This window comes from Morus notabilis, unplaced genomic scaffold (genome assembly GCF_000414095.1).
Source record: "Morus notabilis unplaced genomic scaffold, ASM41409v2 Scaffold192, whole genome shotgun sequence".
Taxonomy (NCBI): Eukaryota; Viridiplantae; Streptophyta; class Magnoliopsida; order Rosales; family Moraceae; genus Morus; species Morus notabilis.
In genome coordinates this window covers 93,445-116,400 of record NW_010367478.1, presented here as the reverse complement: position 1 = coordinate 116,400, position 22,956 = coordinate 93,445, and the positions used below count along the sequence as shown (strand labels likewise).

The 22,956-nt window shown below is 43.9% G+C and overlaps 2 protein-coding genes across 3 annotated transcripts; both read right to left on the bottom strand.

The window, feature by feature from the left end:
* Positions 1 to 1,678: 1,678 nt before the first annotated feature.
* Positions 1,679 to 3,181, bottom strand: LOC112094389. The gene is made up of 2 exons (XM_024175078.1): positions 1,862 to 3,181; positions 1,679 to 1,765 (listed from the first exon to the last, which is right to left on the bottom strand). The coding sequence occupies exons 1-2, from the start codon at positions 3,179 to 3,181 to the stop codon at positions 1,679 to 1,681; spliced, it is 1,407 nt and encodes a 468-aa protein (XP_024030846.1).
* A 712-nt stretch (positions 3,182 to 3,893) lies between these two features.
* On the bottom strand, positions 3,894 to 21,653 carry LOC21388866 (probable sucrose-phosphate synthase 1). Of its 2 annotated transcripts, XM_024175076.1 has the most exons (12): positions 21,215 to 21,653; positions 21,027 to 21,116; positions 8,187 to 8,250; positions 7,264 to 7,962; positions 6,907 to 7,017; positions 6,638 to 6,769; positions 6,352 to 6,528; positions 6,154 to 6,207; positions 6,002 to 6,064; positions 4,953 to 5,894; positions 4,691 to 4,818; positions 3,894 to 4,316 (listed from the first exon to the last, which is right to left on the bottom strand). In XM_024175076.1, exons 1-12 carry the CDS (start codon positions 21,244 to 21,246, stop codon positions 4,037 to 4,039), a joined length of 2,772 nt encoding a protein of 923 aa, XP_024030844.1. In that variant the 5' UTR covers positions 21,247 to 21,653; the 3' UTR covers positions 3,894 to 4,036. The 2 variants fall into 2 exon arrangements, with proteins under 2 accessions (XP_024030844.1, XP_024030843.1); XM_024175075.1 differs by lacking the exons at positions 21,027 to 21,116; positions 21,215 to 21,653 and adding an exon at positions 8,582 to 8,954.
* Positions 21,654 to 22,956: the final 1,303 nt, after the last annotated feature.

The following is a 22,956-nucleotide window of genomic DNA, read 5'->3' as shown; positions in this document are numbered from 1 at the left end:
CTTCACGATAAAGACCCATTTACAACTCACCTTTTTCTTTCCTGGCAGGAGTTCAGTAATAGTCCATGTTCCATTCCTTTTCAAGGCCATGATCTCCTCTTGGACTGCATGTTTCCAACCCGGGTCACTCAGGGCCTCTTGAATGTTTGCTGGAATTTGAACATTATCCAGCCCTAAAGTAAAGGCTCAATAGGATGGAGAGAGACCTGCATATGATATAAAGTTCTTGATTGGATGTTGAGTACAGGTTCGAGTACCTTTCCTTACGGCAATGGATAGTCTGAAATCATCTATAATCTGAGTCTCAAGTGATCCTTCCTGTTTCGGCTCATTTTCACCTCTTGTGCTGGTTTCTGCAGTCATTGGATCCGGTTCAGATTCATGAACAGGCATGAGATGTGCCAAGTTCTCCATCTCCCCCTGAGGTTGCTTTTTCCTCCTGGTGTATACTTGGAGTTCTTTAGTTGGTGAGGACTGACTCAAAGAAGAAATATTGGGAGGATTAGCCGCAGCTTCAGGTACAAGGACTGGACTGGATGGAGACGTTTCTGGCTGATTTAGTGGTATCTGGACTAGACTGGACATAGGGCTTGACTCGACATTTTGTGGCTGTATATTTGGACTCATTTCCGGGTGATCTAGCAAAGAATCCCAACTCCACAACTGAAGTTCTTTTCGAGTATTCTCCCCCTGAATTTCAGTTTTGGAGAAATAAGGAGTGTTTTCGAAGAAAGTCAAATCCATTGTGTCATAAACTCTGCTGGTGGTTGGACAAAAACACTTATAACCTTTCTTATTGTGGAATAACCGAGGAAGACACATTTTATGGACTTTGGATCAAGTTTACTCCTGTTTTGGGGGTAAACATGGACAAACGCGGAACACCCAAAGATTTTGAAGGGAAGATCGGAGGCAAGAACTCGAGCATGAGGAAAGATTTCAATGAGGGCTTGACGTGGTGTTCTAAATTTTAGAACACGAGATGGCATCCTATTGATGAGATATGTAGAAGTGAGAATGGCTTCTCCCCAAAGATATTTTGGAACACCAGTAGAAAACATAAGGGATCGGGCTACTTCTAACAGGTGTCGGTTTTTTCTCTCAGCCACACCATTTTGCTGGGGTGTGTTGACACATGAACTCATTTGGACAATCCCCTGTTGGGACAAGTAGTTACCTAAAACTGAATAGAAGTATTCCCTAGCATTGTCAGACTTAAGAATTTGGATTTTAGTACTGAATTGTGTTTGGATCATGGAGTTGAATGCTTGGAATATTCTATCAACTTCTGGTTTTTATTTCATAAGGAAAACCCAAGTGAGTCGGGTATGGTCATCCACAAATGTTACAAACCATCGTACTCCATTAATATTTTTTATTCGAGCGGGTCCCCAAATGTCACTGTGAATCAATGCAAATGGTTTTGATGGACAGTAGGGAACACTTTGATAAATAGAACGTGTGTGTTTTGCAAGTTGACAGATCTCACAATTGAAAATTTTTGACTTTTTATTGATGAATAAATGAGGAAATAACCTTTCAAGATACATAAAGTTTAGATGACCTAATCGATAGTGCCATAACATGACTTCACTATCTTTATTGACACTGGAATTGAAAACAGACTTCGGACTGAAAGAACTAATTGACTGACTCGTAGGAAGGTGTTTGCTTCCAACTAAAGCTTCTCCAAGTTGAGGCGTTTTGAGAGATAGAGTCCCGAGCACATCTCAGCACTGCCAATCTTCTTCCTCGAACCCAATTCCTAAAAAACACACACATTTGGGAGAAATTTAGTAACACAATGATGATCACGAGTCAACTTACTGATGGACATTAAGTTGCAATCGAGTTTAGGGACATGGAGCATGGATTTGAGAATGATTTCTGGTGAGAGCCAAATGGATCCAATCCCTGCCACCTTTGATAGAGAACCATCGGCAATGCGCACTGTGAGATTGGTGTGACTTAGTTGATATTCATGAAAGAGAGACCCATCTCCCGTCATATGGTCGGATGCCCCTGAATCAATAATCCAATATCTCGAATGTTTAGCATACACAAAGGATGCTGACTGTGAATTACTTGCTTGTGCATGCATGCTAGCGGATGGTGTAGGAGCAACGTGCTGCGAGAGTGTATTGCTTAGAATTCTTTGGAGTGCATCGAGTTGTCCCTTAGTGAAAGGACTTGACTTGGCTGTGGCTGGCTTTTCCTCGGCTGTGGTGGCTGAATGTGCACGGCTGTCTCTGTCAAATCCTGGTTTTGATGGCTTCCAGTCGGCAGGTTTGCCATGTATCTTCCAACACGTATCCTTGGTGTGGCCAGGTTTAGCACAGTGATCGCACCATGCTCTTCCCTTCCTTTGTTGCCGAGAGTCATGCTGATTTTGAGGACGTAGGCCACGAGCAGCAAGGGCAGATCCAGCAGATCCTTCCAACGTTGGAGATGAATGTTGTCCACCCATCATGACCTTTTTCCTGCTTTCCTCACGGCGAACTTCAAAAAAGCCTTCTCGAAGGCTCAGAAGAGGCTTAGTTCCCATCACTCTGCCTCTAACTTCATCCAGGTTTTTGTTTAACCCCAGTAAAAACTTAAATGTCCTCTTTTGCTCTACTATTTTCCGGTACAGGATATTGTCTTCAGGGCACTTCCATCCATGGCTTTCAAACATGTCTAGCTGCTGCCAGTGACGGGTGAGTGTGTTGAAGTATTGTGTTACGGCAAGATCTCCCTGCCGTAGATCGTGAAGAATGGACTCAATTGCGAATAGTTCCGATGTATTTTCAGAACTAGAGTAAGTCTCTCTTACTGCTTCCCAAATTTCTTGTGCAGTTTCGTAGAGAAGAAAATTCTCACCAATATCAACATTCATTGAATTGACGAGCCAAGACATAATTTGATGATTTTCTACCTTCCACTTTTTGTAACCTGGATCATCCTTCTTCAAAATTGGAATCTCCCCTGTTAGATAATCCTCTTTGCCTCTGCCACAGATGAACATCCGGACTGATTGAGACCATTGGAGGAAGTTTTGCCCATTAAGTTTGTGGCTAGTGATCAGGGGTGAGAGATTTTCAGAGTTTCCGGAATTTCCAAAATGTCTAGAGTTTTGAGGAGCAGATGTTTGATCGGAATGAGAAGAAACTTCAAAGGGAGAGCTGGTTGTTTCGGATGCCATAGTTGTGCTTGGCTATGAGGGATGGCTGAGAATGGCGGCTAGGGTTTTTTTTTTCCGGATTGGAATGGAGGCTAGGGTTTTTCTCAAAGAACCGGCTCTGATACTATGAAGATTTTGAGGAAGAAATAATCTTCTATTTTCTCATTGAATTAATCGGTAACATATACACACTTATATACAAGATTTACATAACCAATAAAGGTAACAAATCCCTACAAATAAGGGAAGGATAATCTTTTCCTAAACTTAAGAAATCCGGATTCTCTAATCCTATGATTTCCTCCTATACGTAATCCTAGATAACTTTGAGGGAAATTCCACAAGATTGTCAAAGTTCCAACATTTATGCCTACCAAAAAACAGTTGAAGTAGCTCTAGATGGACGGTATGAGTTCTGGTCTTCTGGAGATAACAGTGAATTTATTCGAATAGTCGCAATCAAAACTTAACAGCCTGTATATATGATCTTCAATTCCCTATTCGTATATTTGTAAATGTCATTTTCACAAATAATTAACCACCACTGTATCTAGAGAAAACCAGAAAATAGGAAAGAAATTTCATTCACTAGTATATACAAATCATGTACAGGTTCCCTTTTCTTTTTTTGGGTCTTTTTACATCACAGATCACAACTTTGATGCAATTTTTATTCATTTAATTTATGACCAAATCCCAACAAAAGAAACAAGGATTTATTCTTGAAGGTAAAGGGAGAAAAAAATTATTGAGGATTGATGAGGAAATTCCACAAACAAATCCAAAAAAAAAAAAAAAAAAAAAAAAAAAAAAAAAAAAAAAAAAAAAAAGCAGCAAGATGAAAATTCTTGTAAGGCTTTTAGCAAATGCAACTTTCTAGTTTCTGAGAACTCCTAATTTCTCCAAGGAAGCCCGAATGTCGCTGCTGCTGCAATCTTCGGTTGTCTGCACAATGTTGGGGCTGTCATTTGGCATGACATCTGAGAGAGGGTAGTTTCTGTTAGCATGGAGTTGACTGATTGCGTTGCTACAAACTCCTTTCAATATTACACTCTTGTGTGTCCCGCCTAGCAATCCTTCATAGTCTGTGTCCCCACATTCACCAACGAAAACCACCATTTTTGACAACTCCACACCCCATCGAACGTAAAGATATCTGAAGCAAATATTCAGTCACTGACTTGGTAAAGAGAAAATTACTGAAGAATGACGTAAAAAAAAATCAGGTTACTGGGTTTAACTGTTAAAGAATAATCTGCCGAACAAATCCAATTAAGGACCATTATGCTCCACTACTTGTCATCCTAGGATGTCAGTTTATTCAAGGTTTCTTTTTTTTTTGTTCTTTTTGGTTGTCTTAAGGGCAGGACATTTTTCTCTTCCCAAAAGAAGGGACGCAAAGAAAACGATGTGAAGTTGACCAAAGTCACGACGATTGCGTCAAGCAAATTTGTATCAATATCTTGGATATCTTAGATGCAAATCCATATGCCATTAAATTCTTAAAAGACTAAACATAAGAAGTCCTACCTGAGCGCTTGAGAGCGAGATGCCGATACTGGAATTACGTTGAGCCTGGTCCCGTTTTGACAATAAATAACATGGCAACGTAAAGCCTGAATTCTCAGCGACTTCCGAAGCTCCTTAACCGGAGGAACCTGCAAAAATATAACAAATAAAATTGAAAAACGGAAAAGGAAAAAAGAAGAGATTTCTACCATGAACATGTGAGAGATTTCTACTAGCCATTCCGTACAAAAAGTCTCTGACACCAAAAAGTGAGGAAAATTACCATTCCTGGCTTTTGTACTTTGAAAGTATAACAATAGTCAGTTGAAAGTTGATCAGCAGCGACAACAATTGGTTCCTCACTCCCAGACTTCGTATCAGTTACTGAAGCTGCCCAACGAACCAAAGTCTTCCTCAACCCTTCTCCACCCCAACGGTATTCAATATGTGAGTGGTAATAAAAGTCGACCACAAATGGACGATCCTCTGAATTAGGAGAAGAATAGTATAGATCACTGCCACTGTTACAGATAAAAGCATCAAAATCATTTGGGTTCAAGCCCCCTGAGACCAGAAATGAGCGAATCTCAGAAATGGTCAAGGATGTTGACAATATGAACCCCACAGAGCCATCGCTCCTTTCCTTTTCTGCGGCTTCAAGAATCTTTCTGGTTGTTTCAAGAAGACCTGTAGTGCTATCACTATCCACAGCAATAACAAGGAGATACTTCCTCCTACGCAGAGCTGGAAACTTCCCAGAGCTGTTTTGGTCGGCTTTCTCTGTCAGACCCGCATTTCGGGAATCCTTTGAAATGCCCTGAGACCATGCCAAAACAGCATTCTCTAGCTTACTACTCCTATCAGCAGAATTTCCATCCAATTCTGAAGCGTTGTCATTCCCACTAGTCCCACTCTTTTCCACATCCAGTGAAAACCTAAGGTTCAGAGATATATCCTGGATATCTCTCAAGGAATCACCAGGTGAATCTGATTCTGAAGTTTCGCCATCATCATCTTTCCTTTGCCATTGTGGATGCCTTGCTTTGCAACTAGCTATTTTGGAGAGGTAAGTCTTGCAGTGCTCCGGCCATGAAAATAGGTGAATATTTTTCAAACCATTTTGCCGACACTTTGCCCAGAGATGCTTATCCGCAACAAGCTTCAGAAGAGCCTCAGCAATAGATTGCTGATCATGGGGATCAATAAGAAGACCATTGTCAAGTACCTGCAAGAGCAGCAACCCTGAGTCCTGGAATTTGTGACAGAAACTCTCCCTTCTACAACTCTTCCACATAAATATCATCTATATTCTATATCAACTTGTAGTCATACCCGAATAATGTCAACTGGACCACCATTTTTTGTGGCAACAAGTGGCAGACCATGTGCTGCTGCCTGTACAACAGGAGAGCAGAAGATTCAAAGATTCATTTGACAAAGCTTAAACCTAAACCATATATCTCTAGAAGTAGTAAGAAAAGCACCTCAATCAGTGTAAGTCCAAAGGGCTCAATGAAAGCTGGATTAATGAAAACTCCCTGCCAAAAAACAAAAAAGAAAAAATAGAAAACATGTGCATGTGCACACACGCAGTCCAGATGTGAGACAGAGGATGGTCAACTAGACTCTAGATGATATCTCTCACTGTATCTTCAATCCTGTATAGTAACTGCACGTAATACCTTAGTCTTTGCAGCTAGGCGATAAATTTCAGGAACATCGAACTGCTTGTGGTGTTTCGGGTATGCAACTTGACCGTACAAATCATATTTGTCAATAAGCTTAAGCACTGAGAGAAGCACAGAAGAATTTGTGCTCGACATTTCGTCAATTCCATCTCGATTACCCATAAACAATGTCTGAGAGGGAAAAGAATGTATTAGATGGCCAATCACAAATTCAATTACGATGAGAAACACAATCAAGAAGATGTTTTCTCCAGACAATTAATTTAGGGAATTAACGTACGAGATTAGCAAGCTCCCTTAGGGGACGGCATTCTCCAAATGCTTTGACCAAAGTTGTAATGTTTTTCTTGGGATCTGGTCTAGCAAGGGCAAGAATCATAGGCTTGCGAGGGTTGGTAAAGAAGCGCATTATCTGCGGATAACAAGTGCATAGCATAAAAAAAATAAAAATAAAATGAATAGACAGAATAAAACAAGGTATAAGTCTAGACAACTTATAAGCTGTCTTTTTGTAGACAATAAAGCAAATGCTGAAGGAATAACTATAACCTCGGACCAGATAGGAGGGTCTGGCGAAGTAGGGTGGTCTTCGTTTGTTTCTGTTTCACCATCCACATCCTGTGGAACAATATGATGGAATTCCATTCCTGGAGGAATTATCTGCAGAGAAACTATTACAGTAAGATCTCTGAGAACTACTAGGAAACTACCAAAGAAATCCAGCCAGTTATACACAGATCAGTAAACCATGAACACACGACCATCAAAAAGCATCTCCATATTCAGGATAGTATTAAGTTGAAAATATTAGAGAATGGGTTTATTGGGTTTTACAGCAGTTCTGTCATTCAAAAGAGCATTAGAGTGATCCTGAAAATCATAGATTATGAAGATCCCAGGACATACCACCATGCGTGGCATAAACCTCCCATAACAGCTCACGTTACGCTTGATCCTTGCACGGATTTTACGTTCCAGTATTGGATCAAAAGCATCATATAAACGCCATTGCTCCTCTATTTCCTGTCTAGTACTAGTTATTACAATTTCAGAGGCATCAAGCGATAGTTCCTCAGCCTCTATGCGGCGCATTATTTTGTATGTCATGTTTATTTCATCCCTTGAAAGACGGCCTTGCTTTAAGAGTTGTTCCAACTTGTCACGACCAAGTGAGTGCCCAGTAAAGAGCATTGGTACATTTAATGCCCCAGATAACAGAGCAGCAGAATCACCGGCATCTGCATAATGCCCATGGATTGCAACAGGCCAAACGGGTTTTCCACCACCAACTTGTTCCCCGAGAACTTTCGACATTTGTATTATGTGATTCAGAGCACCATCAACAAATTCAGGGATGTGAGGCCAAAGAAGTTCTTTGGGAATATATTTATCTTTTGGGCCAAAGGGTATACGAATGATATAAGCCCCACTGCTTTCACCCATCTCATCTGAGAAACCTTCTGCATTACTTGGAGTCAGCATCTCTGTGGGCTCAGCATAAGTCCAATCTACATCCGGTGACCATACTTGTCTAGTGAGCAGATCAACCCGATATACACCCGGCATTGAGCCCAAAGCCCTTGCAAGTTCGACAACATACTTAACCTGTAAATCCAAAGATTAACACAGCTACCCACATCAACAACTATAGAAGGGTATCCTTTTATCCCCTTGTATAAGAAACAGAGGTTTTAAAATAAAAAATAATAATAATAATAAATAAAAATACACGCAAAAATCAAGGAGGATAAGGGCTCCACCAAAAAGCTCGTATCATAATCATAACAACAAAGATATCGTGTGGGAAAAACATTACAACAAGATATTACCTGGCCACCAGTATCAGAGTCACGACCAAGCTCCATATTTTCACCCCTTATTAGACCATGAATGCTGCAAGGATACTTCTCGTTAAAAACAATAGAAAATCATTAGACACAACAAAGATCATTATTTATAGCTTATGAGAGATAGATATTCATTAGTTACCATCAGTCATGTTTAGTTTTCTTACGAAGTTCCCTTCGGCAGCTAGTTGAACCAAGTTTAGAGAATGGTTAGAATGCTTCTATCAGATACAGAGACCATTATTGTGTCAAGTAATATTATACTAAAAATATGCACTATTCATAATCATAATTAGTTTTCCAATTAATAATATAATGTTTTCCTTCATGAATCATGACCACATCTACAAATTAGGACAATGAAGTTTGGTTCATGCCTTATTAATACAATATATAGCTTTTTCCCCTTTTGCTGACTAGCCCAAGTTTCCATAGCATCAGCGGAGTTAATTCTTGGTAATCTGCCCCTAGTACTTTCACCGTGACTTGATATGTCGCCCACCACATCTCCCTTCTCTCCCTCTGATAAGTCTTCAGACATATCAGCGGTAGCTTCCCGACGACCTCTTTCTCTTTCAAGTCGACGTTTAGCCTTCCTTTGGGCTTCTTCTCCCTCACGCTAAATACGACAAGACAAAGCAGTAAGTCATTAATGTAATTAGAAAATAGCTCGAAGCGAAAATTTAAGACCGTTATGTGTCGGCCCCAAACAAGGAAGGAACATTTTGCATATAATGGCTTTTCACCCTTCTAATGGAATTGACATTATTCGCTCGAATGGGAGAAATGACAATTGCAAATATAAATTTGTTTTATTTTTCCACGATTGCACTTTTCTTTCTTTCTTTTTTTTTGATAGCCCCCTTGTATTTTGCACCTACATCACTTCCGACTAAGACTCACCACTACCTCCTCTTCTTAGCAATTCGACCATGCAGTTCTACTTCTCTGTATATATTATGGGAATCCCATCCAAACACTTGAGTAAATTACATGTTGTGTGGGAAAATGTGACGTACACTTAGACGAATGATAATGTGACATGTGGCCTTAACTACTCCCCGCCAAGCAACAACCCTCGACGTCTACAGCTCTGAAGAACCCAAGCACGAAGTCCAACTTAAGGCGACGATTCCTTCTGGCGTCGACTGATTGAGCCGTCGAGCTTAAGGTGCAGAGATCCCTCGACCACAGGATCAACCACCAAGAAGGACGACTGGGCTAAAGCGTTGCTGGCGACGAGGGGAGCGTTCTCTGCAGAACGTGGCAAGTTGCGTACAAAAGCGGAGGTCGCCTGCAGGCATTAATTGCGAGCTCTTAAACCGCCCCACAGGGGACAGGATAGTGTCACAGGGACGCACAGAGCCGTAATAGAAGACTAATTAGCTGAGTGAACAGTGCTAATTAGTGGGCTATGTCTGGGCCTAAAAAGGGAAAGCACTTGAGTGCTTCTGTCTACGAGGGAAACCCACCCAGCGAAGCAAGCCCAGTATAAAAGAAGGGAGACCCCCTATGAGGAGGGGGTTCAGATCCAAGAAGAGAAAAAAGAGAGTGAGAGAGAACGATTGATGTAAATTGTAATTCTCTCAAAAATGAATAAACAACCACAGTGGATGTAGCTCTAATTTTACAGAGTGAACCACTATAAAATTTATTGTCTTCTTTATTTGTGCACATCTCAGACTACACACAACATACACCCCGACCAATAAATTTTCACACATATTCAAACACCTAGGCCGGTAAACCAAGAGATAACACGGCCGGTTTTTGTTGACGAGAAATCACCGTCAACAATTGGCGACTCCGCTGGGGAGCAAAAGCATTTGACCCCCAACAACATAGTTAGCAAGCGCGCCTCCAAGAGAGACGGACGAAACCGCCATCCATCCAGGGAATAACGGGATGGAAGGAGATCTACGCCCGGTCGGAGACGAAGTCCCACCCCCAGACGCACCACGGCCGGATCCTGTGCAGATGCAGGCCCAACTGACCACTCTAACTGAGCTGGTACGCGGGCTGATGACCGTGGTTGAGCGCTTAGATGGAAGGAATTCTATGCCGCCATTAGAAGACGCCCCGAGGCCGCTGGGACCTGCCATGGCTGAAAACCCGAACCCCGGTGATCGCCCACATGTCCAAGAGGGAACCGGGGACAGCGAGAATCACCAAGACCCTCCCAGGCCTCGACCTTCTCAGTCCTCCGGCAGCCGCCTGAGGGCCTCCGGACTCCGGGCTCCCGAGGACCGGATACTGAGAGGCCCGGAAAATCCCGAGATACTACCCCAGAATCCATGAGGAAACCCACTAGGAGACTTAGGGTCAATACAGGCGGGCGGCCAGGCGAGGGGCGGACCCAACGCTCAAAGGGCAGAAGCGTCGAGGGTAGCTGGCTTGGCCATCTCGACGGAAGAGGCGCGCGCCATCATGGAACGTATGGCTAGCCTAGAGCAAAAACTCACAGAGGATGAGACAGGCCTGAAGAAGAACATAGGGCGAGTGGCTGAGGTGGTAAACATCGACATCATACCTAACCGCACACATGACCATCCGTTTTCCGCAGAAATAATAGCGCCCCCTCTCCCCGACAAATATAGGTCGCCGTCGATTCCACTGTATGATGGTCGAGGGGATCCCGACGATCATTTGGATATGTACACAGGACACATGCTCTTACACGGGTATACAGAGGAAATCATGTGCTGAGCTTTCCGGAACCATTTGACGGATTCTGCCCGAAGATGGTTTCAAACGCTGAGGCCAAACTCTATCTCGAGCTGGGATGAGTTGAAGGAAGCATTTTCTCTCCAATTCATAGGGGTTAAAAAGTACGTCCCCCCGAAGCAGAATCTGACGACGATATACCAAAAACCGAACGAGTCATTAAGGGAATGGCTCGCGAGATATGGAGAAGCGGTCGCCGCCACGATGGATATAACAGACAGAGAGGCCTTGATGGGGGCATTATCTAGCATGAAGAAAATTACCCCCTTCAAGAGAGAGCTAAACCGGAAACCCCCGTCCAACTACAGAGAATTTCTGGCGCGAGCGTAGAGGTACATCAATGCCGAAGAGGCGGATGCAAATGACCCCGAGCACAGGTCCAACAAAAATAAAGAGACCGAACAAGGGTCGACGCCTGCAAAACGGGACGGGAATAAGCGTCGAGGTGGAGGAAGGGGAGACAAGCAGCCAGCTGCGACGACGAGCGCTCCAGAAGCCAAGAAGCCAAGACAAGAAGATACCCGTAAGCCTCGACTGTTTCAGAAATACGATTCCTACCACGAGCTAACGGTAGGAGTCGATGAGGTTTTTAACCAGGTCGGCCGCGGAAACCTACTTCGCCGACCAGAACCGATGAAAACGGATCCCAGCCGAAAGAACCAAAAGAAATTCTATAAGTTCCACGGCGATGTCGGCCACCACACCAACGATTACGCCGACCTCAAGAATGAAATCGAGAGAGTAATCCGTGAGGGAAGGTTACAAGAGTTCAGGGCCGAACGAAGACCTCGAAACGATGGCCACGGTGGGCAAAATGACGGTCGACGCCGAGAGGAGAACCAGCGCCCAGAGGATCGTGAACCCGTCGGCGTCATACGGACTGTCCTCGGCGGCCCCTATATAGGAGGAGACTTAAGAAGGTCTCAGAATGACTACGCCCACGAGACCAGGGGGGTTTACCAGGAGCGGTTCTGGAGCGTCTCCGCTGCAAATACCCCAAGGTACAGCCACACCGACGTAGCCTTTAACGAGAACGACGCCAGCAGAGTTCACTTCCCTCACAACGACACATTAGTGGTGGAAGTCATGATAGCGAACCACACCGTGTGCCGAATCCTGGTAGACAATGGGAGCTCGGTGGACCTCTTATACTCCGACTGCCTGGAGAAAATTGGGATCCAAAAAGAACAGTTGGAAAAGACCTCCAGGCCACTATATGGTTTCACCGAGGACTCCGTCATCCCCCAGGGGACCATCCGGTTGCTCATAACCGCCAGAGAAAAACCCCGACAGGCTACTACAATGGCCAACTTTGTAGTTATAAAAGGAGGCTCCCATTATAACGCCATGATTGGGAGACTAACCCTTCAGGCGCTAAGGGCCATAACTTCCGTCTACCACCAAAAGGTCAAGTTCCCTACCCCAAATGACGTAGGCGAGATAAAGAGCAACCAATACGAGGCTAGGGCTTCATACCTCTCAGGATTCATTAGAACCCCGTTGAGGACATAGACCCCAGGGTTCAAGAGGAGGTCACATGGTCTCAACCCATCGAGCAATTGCTGAAAAACCAAGTTGATGAAGACGAGTCCACCAAAGTGCTAAAAATAGGCTCAGGCTTAGCCCCATCACTTAAGGTTGAGAGCGAGAACTTTCTTAGGAAAAACTTAGATGTCTTCGCCTGAAACCACGCCGACATGGAAATGATCGACGCCAACGTAATATGTCACTCCCTGAACGTCGACCCCTCATATCCTCCTATGCGCCAGAAGCGTCGACCGATGAATCTTGAGAGGTATGAAGCGCTAAAAGATGAGGTCGACAAACTAATCAACAATGAGTTCATCAGGAAGACCCATTACCCACGATGAGTCTCAAACCCCGTTTTGGTAATCAAGCCTAACGGAAACTGGAGAACATGCGTCGACTTCAGCGATCTCAACAAAGTCTGCCCAAAAGATGGCTTCCTACTCCCTCGAATAGACCAGATGGTCGACGCCACGGCAGAATATAAGATGCTAAGTTTTATGGACGCCTACTCCGGGTATAACCAGATCCCCATGCATCCAGCTGACGAGGAGCTACATCCTTCGTAACTAACAAGGACCTCTACTGCTATAAGATGATGCCTTTCGGCCTGAAGAATGCAGGGGCTACCTACCAACGGCTTGTAAATAAATTGTTCGCTCAACAGCTCGGCAAAACCATGGAGGTATACGTCGACGACATGCTTGTGAAAAGCGCCAGGGCCAGCCAGCACGTCGACTATCTGGGTGAAATGTTTGGTGTATTGAGAAAATACCACATAAAACTAAATCCTCAGAAATGTGCCTTTGGAGTTGGGTCGGGAAAATTTCTCGGTTTTATGGTCAGCAACCGAGAGATAGAAGCTAACCCGGAGAAGATTAAAGCCCTGCAGGACATGCGATCCCCAACCAAGCCAAAGGAAGTGCAAAGGTTGACAGGATGTGTCGCCGCTCTAAACAGGTTTATATCAAAGGCAACGGACAAATGCATCCCCTTCTTCGACGCTTTAAAAGGAAGCAAGCGTTTTGAGTGGACACCACAGTGTGAAGAGGACTTCCAGGGATTGAAGGAGCATTTGGGCAGGCTCCCAATTTTGTCAAAACCAAACCCCGACGAGGAGCTTAGCCTATACCTCTCCGTGTCCCAACACGCCGTAAGTTCCGTACTGATAAAGGAGGAAAAAATGGTGCAATTGTCAATTTACTATGTGAGTAAGAGGCTCCTCAACGCCGAGTCAAGATACAGCGAAATGGAGCGCTTAGCCCTAGCCCTAATGGTAGCTTCGAGGAAGCTTCGGCACTATTTTCAATCTCACACCATACGGGTTCTTACAAACCACCCGTTGAGACAGACTCTGTAAAAGCCCGAAACTTCCGGTCGATTCCTCAAAGGGTCGGTAGAACTAAGCCAGTTCGACAAAAATATGTGCTGAGAACTGCGATCAAAGGCCAAGCGTTGGCCGATTTTCTAGCCGAATTCTCCCATAGGCCAGCTCCCGCCACGCCTAGAGGAGTCGAGACTACAGGATGGAAGCTCTACGTTGATTGAGCGTCGAGCGAAAGCGGGTCAGGAGCCGGCGTCTTGTTAATCAGCCCAGAAGGCCACAAGATTACCCCGACGGTTCGATTTAAATTCAAGGTGTCGAACAATGAGGCGGAATACGAAGCGCTAATCGTAGGACTGCGATTGGCCAGCCACCTGAAAATCGAAAGCCTCAGCGTCTTCAGCGATTCTCAATTGGTCGTCGGACAAGTAAAAGAAAAATACCAAGCACGCGGCGAGAAGATGGGAACGTACTTAAGGAAGGTAAAGGAAGAATTCGTTAAGTTCAAAAACTACGAGATACTTTAGATACCACGAACCGAAAACACAAACGCCGACGCTCTGGCAAAGCTAGCATCTTCGAGAGATTCCGACGCGCTGGGAGTCGTTCCCATCGAATAATTAGAGCGGCCGACTATTGAAGAAAAAGCTAAAGCATTAATCGTCCAAATAGGTGAAAATTGAATGACGCCCCTCATCCAATACCTAATGGACGCACAACTATCAAACAATAAAGACGAAGCCAGACGGATCAAGTATAGAGCTGTTAGGTACTTGTTGTACGACGGCTTACTCTACCGACGAGGCTACTCAACACCTCTACAGTGGTGCCTGGATAATGCCGAAACCCAGAAGGTACTCTAAGAAATCAATGACGCAGTCTGCGGTAACTACACTGGAGGGCAGTCTTTGGCTCTAAAGGTTTTGAGATAAGGATATTACTGGCCCACGCTCAAAAAGGACGCTTTTCAATACGCTCGACGTTGCGATAAATGCCAAAGGTATGCCACAATTCCTAGAGCACCCCTAGAAAATTTAACTTTCATTCTCAGTCCGTAGCCCTTCGCCAAATGGGGGGTTGACCTGATCGAGCCATTACATCTTGCACCCGGAGGCTTTAAATTTGCAATCGTCGCGGTAGACTACTACACAAAGTGGGCGGAGGCAAAGACTCTAACTACAACCTCGGAAGCAGCCTGCACCAAATTCATGTGGGACAACATCGTGTGCAGGTTCGGGGTTCCCCACTCAATAGTGTCCGACAACGGAAAGTAGTTCGACAATGCCTCCACCCGCAGATTCTGCGACAGCCTGGGCATTCGGAAAGACTTCTCGGCGCCAATCCATCCACAATCCAACGGACAAGTCGAGGCGGTCAATAAAATATTAAAATCTACCCTCAAAAAAAGACTCGATGATCTCAAAGAAAAATTGGCCGAGAAACTTCCCAAGATCTTATGGGCATACAGAACGACGAGTCGAACTACTACAAGTGAAACACCCTTCTTCATGGCATATGGTGTCGAGGTAGTGCTCCCCGTAGAAATCGAAACGCCGACTCTAAGAACCGTCGTCCACAACGACGACGACAACGCGGAAGGCATGAATGGAGAACTCAACTTGCTGAAAGAAAAGAGACTCAACTCCCAACAAGAAAGTTCGGCAACGAAGGTTCGTCTCAGAAGACCTAGTATTAAAGAGGGTAACACAGAGTACAAAACCCAAAAATACTTATCCCCTATGCCCAACTTGGGAAAGGCCGTACCGCATAAGAGAAGTGTTACGTCCTGGCACTTACATATTGGAAAGCCTCGACGGCAAAAGAATTCAACACCCGTAGAATGCAAAACAACTAAGGTTGTACTACCAATAGTATATGTAATTCTTACGCACCCCAATTGTACATTCTTTACGAGTTAAATACATTGACATGTTTGCAAAAAGAAAGGAATTCACCCCTTAATAACATGTATGTTTAAAAAACCAAGATTATATCAAACAGACATGGGGGAACAGAGGTCCACGGATCACTAAAAACATGACACGACGGCCCCAAGGGGTAGATTCGACGTCAGATCCTCCAAGGAAGAAAGGCGAATACTTAGCAAAATTCTAAAGAATTTTCTAAGACGACGACCCCAAGGGGTAGATTCGACATCAGATCCTCCAATGAGGAAAGGCGAATACTTAGCAAAATTCTAAAAAATTTTCTAAGACGACGACCCCAAGTAGTAGATTCGATGTCAGATCCAACAAAGAGGAAAGGCGAAAATCTTAGCAAAATTCCAAAGAATTTTCTAATGGCCCGTTCGGTTCGCTAATTCGAGTTTTTAATTCGAGTTGAGATGTGATGTTGTGTGAGAGCTTTTTACTGTAACAAAAAAATTAGATGTGACTGTTTCTTAGAGCTTTTTACTATAGCAAAACTCGAATTCTAAACTCGAATCAGTGAAAAGAACGGGGCCTAAGACGACGACGATGACCCGAAAAGGTAGATTTGACGTCAGATCCTCCAAGGAGGAAAGGCGAATACTTAACAAAATTCTAAAGAATTTTCTAAGACGACGACCCCAAGGGGTAAAATCAGCGTCATATCCTCTAAGGAGTAAAGGCGAATACTTAGCAAAATTCTAAAGAATTTTCTAAGACGACGACCCCAAGGGGTAAAATCGGCGTCAGATCTTCCGATGAGGAAAGGCGAGCACTTAGCAAAATTCTAAGGAATTTTCTAAGGCGACGACCCCAAAGGGTGAAATTAGCATCAAATTCTCCAAGGAAAAAAGACGGACACTTAACAAAATTCTAAAGAACTTTCTAAGACAACAATTGCAAAGCAAGATATGAATAAAATCCGTTACATTAAGTTACCAACAAAGAGAGAGAGGTAAAAATCTTTTCAGGCTTCGCCGCCAGCCGCCGATTCATCTCCGTCACCAGGCGAGGAAAGAATGTCGTCGCCAGCAGGAGGAGGAGAGTTATAAACGAAGCTCAAGTCCCAATCAGGACGCTCCTTCTTGATCATATCGACAATTTGTTGACCTGCAGATTGAAAATTCTTGTTGCGGATGTCGATGAGCTCTGGAGAGGCTTTGAACTCCTCAATTATCTCAGCGCGCCTGGCGTCAAAGGTAGCTGCAGCCTCGGCTCGGCTTCCCTCTTCCCCTCGGCCTTCCCCTCAGCAAAACGCTTCTTCCCTGCCTCAGTTGCTTCGGACAACTTCTTATCGGACAGGTTTGCCCGCTTCGTAAGATCTTCGACCTTAGCAGTCAACTTTTCCAGTTCGCCTTCCAGACTCGACAGCTTGGCCACGGCCACATCTCTCTTCTCGACGGCATCATACAACTTTTTTTTGGCGTCGGTGACAAGGGAGTTGAGCTTCGCTTCCACATCGTCCATCTCCTTATTACGCTCCTCAACCTTAACTAGGTCAAGGAGGTTAAGGATGGAAATAACCAGGCTCTGAAAAGTTGAAGGTCAGCAAAAAAAAAAAAACACTCTCGGCAAAATCTTACGTGGATTTGGAAGGAGATCTGTTTGCGCTGACGGTCGACCAAGGAAGATTGAGCGGCAGCAACCCAGTGTGGCTCGAGGAAAGACTCATATAGAGCCTGAAAGACGAAGGAGAAGCGAGGAGGAAGTTTCAGCATTGCCCCGATCTCGGCGTCAGAGATGTCCAAGACTTGAAAATTTCCATCCATAATTTTTCCCCCGGGAATAAGTACGCGTTCCCTCGGCGCCGAGGGAACGTTAACCTTAGGGATGGGGACCGTCGGTGTCCAAGTTTCGACCACTGGCGTCTTCTCGCTGCGTCTCTTTTTCCGCGCAGGATCTATCTCTGACCCCGAAGGGCCTTTGGTCTTCTTGCTACTCGGCACGTGGGAAGAAGAGCTAGCTTTCTCTTTTCCCTTCGACGGGGGCTGTTGGCTCGGCGAGGATTGTTGATTCGACGACGGCTGCTGGCTCGGCCCGGATTGCTGACTGCCAGGGAGTTGGATTCTCAAAGACGCCATCTCTACGGAGAAGACGAGACAAATGTATAGTCAGCATTTGGAAAACGAAAGCCGTAATAAATAAAGGCATCAAGAGCAGAAGTTACCTTCGTCGCTTAAATGGAAGTATGCGCGAACGGCGTCTAGGTCCGAAGGATCTGTGAGATCAAGAATCAACCCGGCGGCTTTAAGGTTGGGCGTGGTCAGGAGCGTATCAATATGGCGGATCTCGGACGAATACGAGAAAGCCTTCTCGACCCTCGCCAAGCTATTCCTAGAAAACTTCGGCCGATCTTGGTCAACTAGAGGGTTAAAGACTGTCAGCATACGGAAAAGGAGAAAGAAGCAAAGTAAGGTAAGAGAGTCAGAATTCTCACCCTTATTCCCAAACGCCGCCTGCACCTGCCTTCGACGGGGCAGGCGGTCGTAGGGGTGAAAATTGAAAGGCTCACGAATAATGAAAAACATGGGTTTCCACCCATGTGACGACGAGAGAATGCCCAGTATCAACTTCCCAAATCTGAGCTGAGACCTCCCGTGACCACTCAAAAAATACCAACCCTCACACTTGGCAACGTGACACAGTTTGTACATAAATCGGAACTCGTCCAGAGGAAGTTCCATATCAAACTGTTAGTGCCACAAAATCCAGGCGCCGGCAAAACAGTACCAGAAGTTCAGCGCTAGTTGAGTGGAGGAAATGCCATAAAAATGACAGTAGTCTTTTACAAAATGATGAACCGGGAGGGTCATCCCCGCCGTAACGGCTCTAGTATAGACCGGGAGGTACCCGGTCGGCGGCATGCTAGTCTTAAAATGCATGTCCGGGAGGAGGTATTCGAACCACCTCCCGTCGATGCATCCTTCCTTTACGGCCCGGATGATATCTTTATTCCGGACCCTCGACGCCACAACATCGGCGGTGAAGAATGGCCTATCCGGATCACCGCTCGTAGCAGCCAGGGGGGCATCTACCATCGAGGCAGCCACCCCGCCTACACTGCCCCCCATGAAGGGGATCCGCTCTGCCACCTCGTCCAACATCCGTTCTACGCTGTCGAATTCACTACCGAAGCCGTCGCCTGGTTCACATCTGGATTCGACGTCTTCATATCTTGCTTCGACGTCTTCTATGTCCCTCAGAACGGAGTCGACGCCTGAAGACGAAGAAGACCATGAGATCTCCACCATTGAAGGGGAGTCTGGACGGACGACGGAAGGATCCTCTCGACTGGGAGAATTTTGGGCCATTGTTCTGGTGATTAAAAAGACAATGAGCTAAGTTAAAACCCTAACGTCAAGAGGAAGAAAATGATGACTATTCTAAACGACGATTACTCAAACGACTCGACTTGACGTCGACCATTCATATGAGAATGGTAACGGCGAGTGCTCATAGAGTCCCAGGTTCCCCGGAACCCAGAAACCAGAAGAGCACAGACAACAAAAAGATGGAAACAAAACTATCCTGTGCGGAAACGTAAAACAGAATAAGTATCCCTAACTTCTACATTCTGCGTATTTCCATACATATGTGAATCAACGAAGAAAAAACCCATGAGTGAGCAGAACGAACAGAGGATGGTGAAGCTTACCAGTAAAGAAGAGTTCCAGGGAGAGAATCTCAGATTGAATACGGCTCCGCGGCACGCCTTAAAAAACAAGAAGTACGAATCGATGTTGTGTGGAGAAGGATTCCACACAACATCGATTCGTACTTCTTGTTTGCGTTTTGAAAAAATGCTTTTCAAATTCGAAGAGGGTATTTAAAAGGGCGAAAGTCCTTGATCCCTGACCGTTGGATGAAGATTTTAAAATCTAACGGCAAAGGGGTCCTGCCCAAATCTGACGGTGACAAACGAGAGCGGGAAACGGAAGAGTCGCAATCCAAAGGCTCGTATTCGTCCTTTTAAAATGGAGCCTTGTGTCATCATAGGGAATCGACCGACGCGACGGTTGCGTCCCCCGAAAGAAATCCGAAGCGTACTGGCCATCATTGCAGAGGAAGGCTCGGGACCGGTTTCCCACACCCGAAGCACGGAAGTGCGACCGAACCAAAGCTCGAGGCCGCCTAAAAGAAGTCCTCGACCTGGGGGGTAACTGTTGTGTGGGAAAATGTGCCGGACACCTGGACGAACGATAATGCGACACGTGGCCTTAACTACTCCCCGTCAAGCAACAACCCTCGACGTCTACAGCTCTGAAAAACCCAAGCACGAAGTCCAACTTAAGGCGACAATTCCTTCTGACGTCGACTAATTGAGCTGTGGAGCTTAAGGTGCAGAGATCCCTCGACCACAGAATCAACCACCAAGAAGGACGACTGGGCTAAAGCGTCGCTGGCGACGAGGCCAAGCAACAACCCTCGACGTCTGCAGCTCTGAAAAACCCAAGCACGAAGTCCAACTTAAGACGACGATTCCTTCTGACGTCGACTGATTGAGCCGTCGAGCTTAAGGTGCAGAGATCCCTCGACCACAGAATCAACCACCAAGAAAGACGACTGGGCTAAAGCGTCGCTGGCGACGAGGAGAGCATTCTCTAGAGGACGTGGCAAGTTGCGTACAAAAGTGGAGGACGCCTGCAGGCATTAATTGCGAGCTCTTAAACCGCCCCACATGGGATATGATAGTGTCACAGGGACGCACAGAACCGTAATAGAAGACTAATTGGCTGAGTGAACAGTGTTAATTAGTGGGCTACGTCTGGGCCTAAAAAGGGGAAACACTTGAGTGCTTCTGTCTACGAGGGAAACCCACCCAGCGAATGAAGCCCAGTATAAAAGAAGGGAGACCCCCTACGAGGAGGGGGTTCAGATCCAAGAAGAGAAAAAAGAGAGTGAGAGAGAACAATTGATGTAAATTGTAATCTTCTCAAAAAAGAATAAACAACTACAGTGGATATAGCTCTAATTTTACAGAGTGAACCACTATAAAATTTATTGTCTTCTTTATTTGTGCACATCTCAGACTACACAACATATACCCCAACCAATAAATTTTCACACATATTCAAACACCTAGGCCGGTAAATCAAGAGATAACACGGCCGATTTTTGTTGACGAGAAATCACCATCAACATTACAGCTAAACAGTAAGAAACTCATCAAGGATCTTGCTTTCATATATCTACTAATCCAATTATTCATACATAACTAAAGCATACTTCAAATCTTAATTATCGATTTAAAATATACGAATCAAACTTAAACTATGCAAATCACCAATATTTAAAAAAAATAATTAAAAAAACAAACACCTGCTTCTTCTGGCGAGCCAAATTCCAAATCCTCCAGCACATATTCTCCAATCTGGTGTTCCTCTCCTGAGGACTCCTCGTCGCCGCTGCCTGGGGAATCACCCAGAAACAATCAAACGAAATTCTCATCGAGCAAAAACAGAAAAAGAAAAAATCAAAAGAGAAAAAAGCGTAAAAAAACACACAACCTTAACCCAGGAGCGATGGAGATCGGTCTCATCGAATCCGGTGATGACCTCCTCGACGAAGTAGCGAGTGGGACTGAAATGGCCTCTCTCTCTCAGAAGCAGCGACGACTTCACATCGTCAAGACCTGGCCCTACGTCCAGAATCGCCTCTAGATAACTGTTTATCCAATCATTTCCAGCCATTTCTTTCTCTCTCTAAAACTCCGAGCTCAGAGAAAGTCCTACACTGAACTCCGCAACTCGTCTCTCTTTCTCTGTCTCTCTCTAACCGTTCATATAGAAATGAAGAGAGAGAAACAATAGAAAGTTGAATTCAAAGCTCAAGTTTTGGAGTTTTGCCAATGGTTTTCGTTGCTGATACGCTGAGAACTCTGTGAAGTTTGGGAGGAAATAAATAAACAGAGAGAAAGAGGAGAGAGAGAAAGTTTTGGAAAGTGAGTATCTGAAGAAGAAGGGCGAGAAGCGAGAAATTCGCTGATGATACGGTGAATACTTAAAGGTCGTTATTTGAGTTTTACTAGAGTAAAAAGTTATTATAAATAGTTATATTTAATTTTTTTATTATAATAAAAAAAAATTTTATAAAATCACATCTTAATTTAAATTATAAATTCGAATCAACGAAATAAATAAATCTTTACTTCACATTTAGAGTCTTTTTACCATTATACCCCCTCTCTGTGGACAAATATAGTAGCGAATTTATTAAGAATTTTGTTTTTACGGCGGTTTGTGATTTTCATTCAGGTTTTCTTTTTAATATATAATAATTATTCATTTTGCCGAGAAAGAAAAAAGAAAAAAGGGAAAATATACTTATAGCCATAGTCCGCTGCATTTTAAGAATTAAAAATCACTTTACAAGGTTATTAAGGAAAATGTGTTGATTTGCTGTCAAATTATACCGTGTCATGTTGTATCGTATCATATTTTACGAATTATAAAATTACCTAAAAGATACTCAAGATAAAAGAAAGAATACTATACTTGCGCCTCCATCACGGCGTATGATAAGAATTATAAGCTTACTATAAAAATTGTTGAGGAACGAAAAACATACTTACTACAACATTATACCGTACGAAGTACAAAACAATTATTGAGGAAAAAGGAAATATACTTCATGAAAATAATTAAAATAAATAACATATTTATTAATAAATACTTATTTATCGGGTGTAAATGTAATATTTATTAATAAATATGTCAAGTAAATACATTTATTGGCAAATATACTATTTAATTTAATTATTTATAAAATACTTTTTTTTTTTACCTAAAAAGTTGTTTTTAAAAATTTTTTTCCTTTTAACTAAAATTGCAAGTTTGAGCCGGGTTGAGGCCTGCTATTGTTGACAAGTGTCCTGTCTCAACTTAAATTTTTTGGGCTTAAGACCAGACTAGGCCAGCCCTCTCTCCTTTAGGGCCGAACCATATTTTTAAAGATTTTTTTTTTTAAAAATATCTTATAAAATTTTGAGTCCAATCGGCCATAAATTTTTTGGGTTTAGAGCCAGACTGAGCCGATCCTCTCTCTTTTAGAGCTGGGCCGACTTCTTTTCGGGCCGTTGAGCCCAGGCCGAGCCGTAGATCTAAAAATACATAAGATAAAAAATATAACTATTTGAGGAAACAACATAAAAAAGTGTAAAATAATGAGAAGTAACAAGAATAAAAGATAAAAAGCCATTGGGCTTTAGCAATATGGCACATAAATCTGAAAACACATAAGATATTTGAGG

Excerpts from the sequence above, each read along its gene's own strand:
- LOC21388866 (XM_024175075.1), bottom strand. The coding sequence starts at position 8,745 with ATGTCTGAAGACTTATCAGAGGGAGAGAAGGGAGATGTGGTGGGCGAC. Across the intron at positions 8,251-8,581 it reads CTATATATTGTATTAATAAG|CATTCATGGTCTAATAAGGG; the intron begins GCATGAACCAAA and ends GTATCCTTGCAG. Across the intron at positions 6,208-6,351 it reads GCCTAGCTGCAAAGACTAAG|GGAGTTTTCATTAATCCAGC; the intron begins GTATTACGTGCA and ends GTTTTTTGGCAG.
- LOC112094389 (XM_024175078.1), bottom strand. The coding sequence starts at position 3,181 with ATGGCATCCGAAACAACCAGCTCTCCCTTTGAAGTTTCTTCTCATTCC. Across the intron at positions 1,766-1,861 it reads TTCTCAAATCCATGCTCCAT|GAATTGGGTTCGAGGAAGAA; the intron begins GTCCCTAAACTC and ends TGTGTTTTTTAG.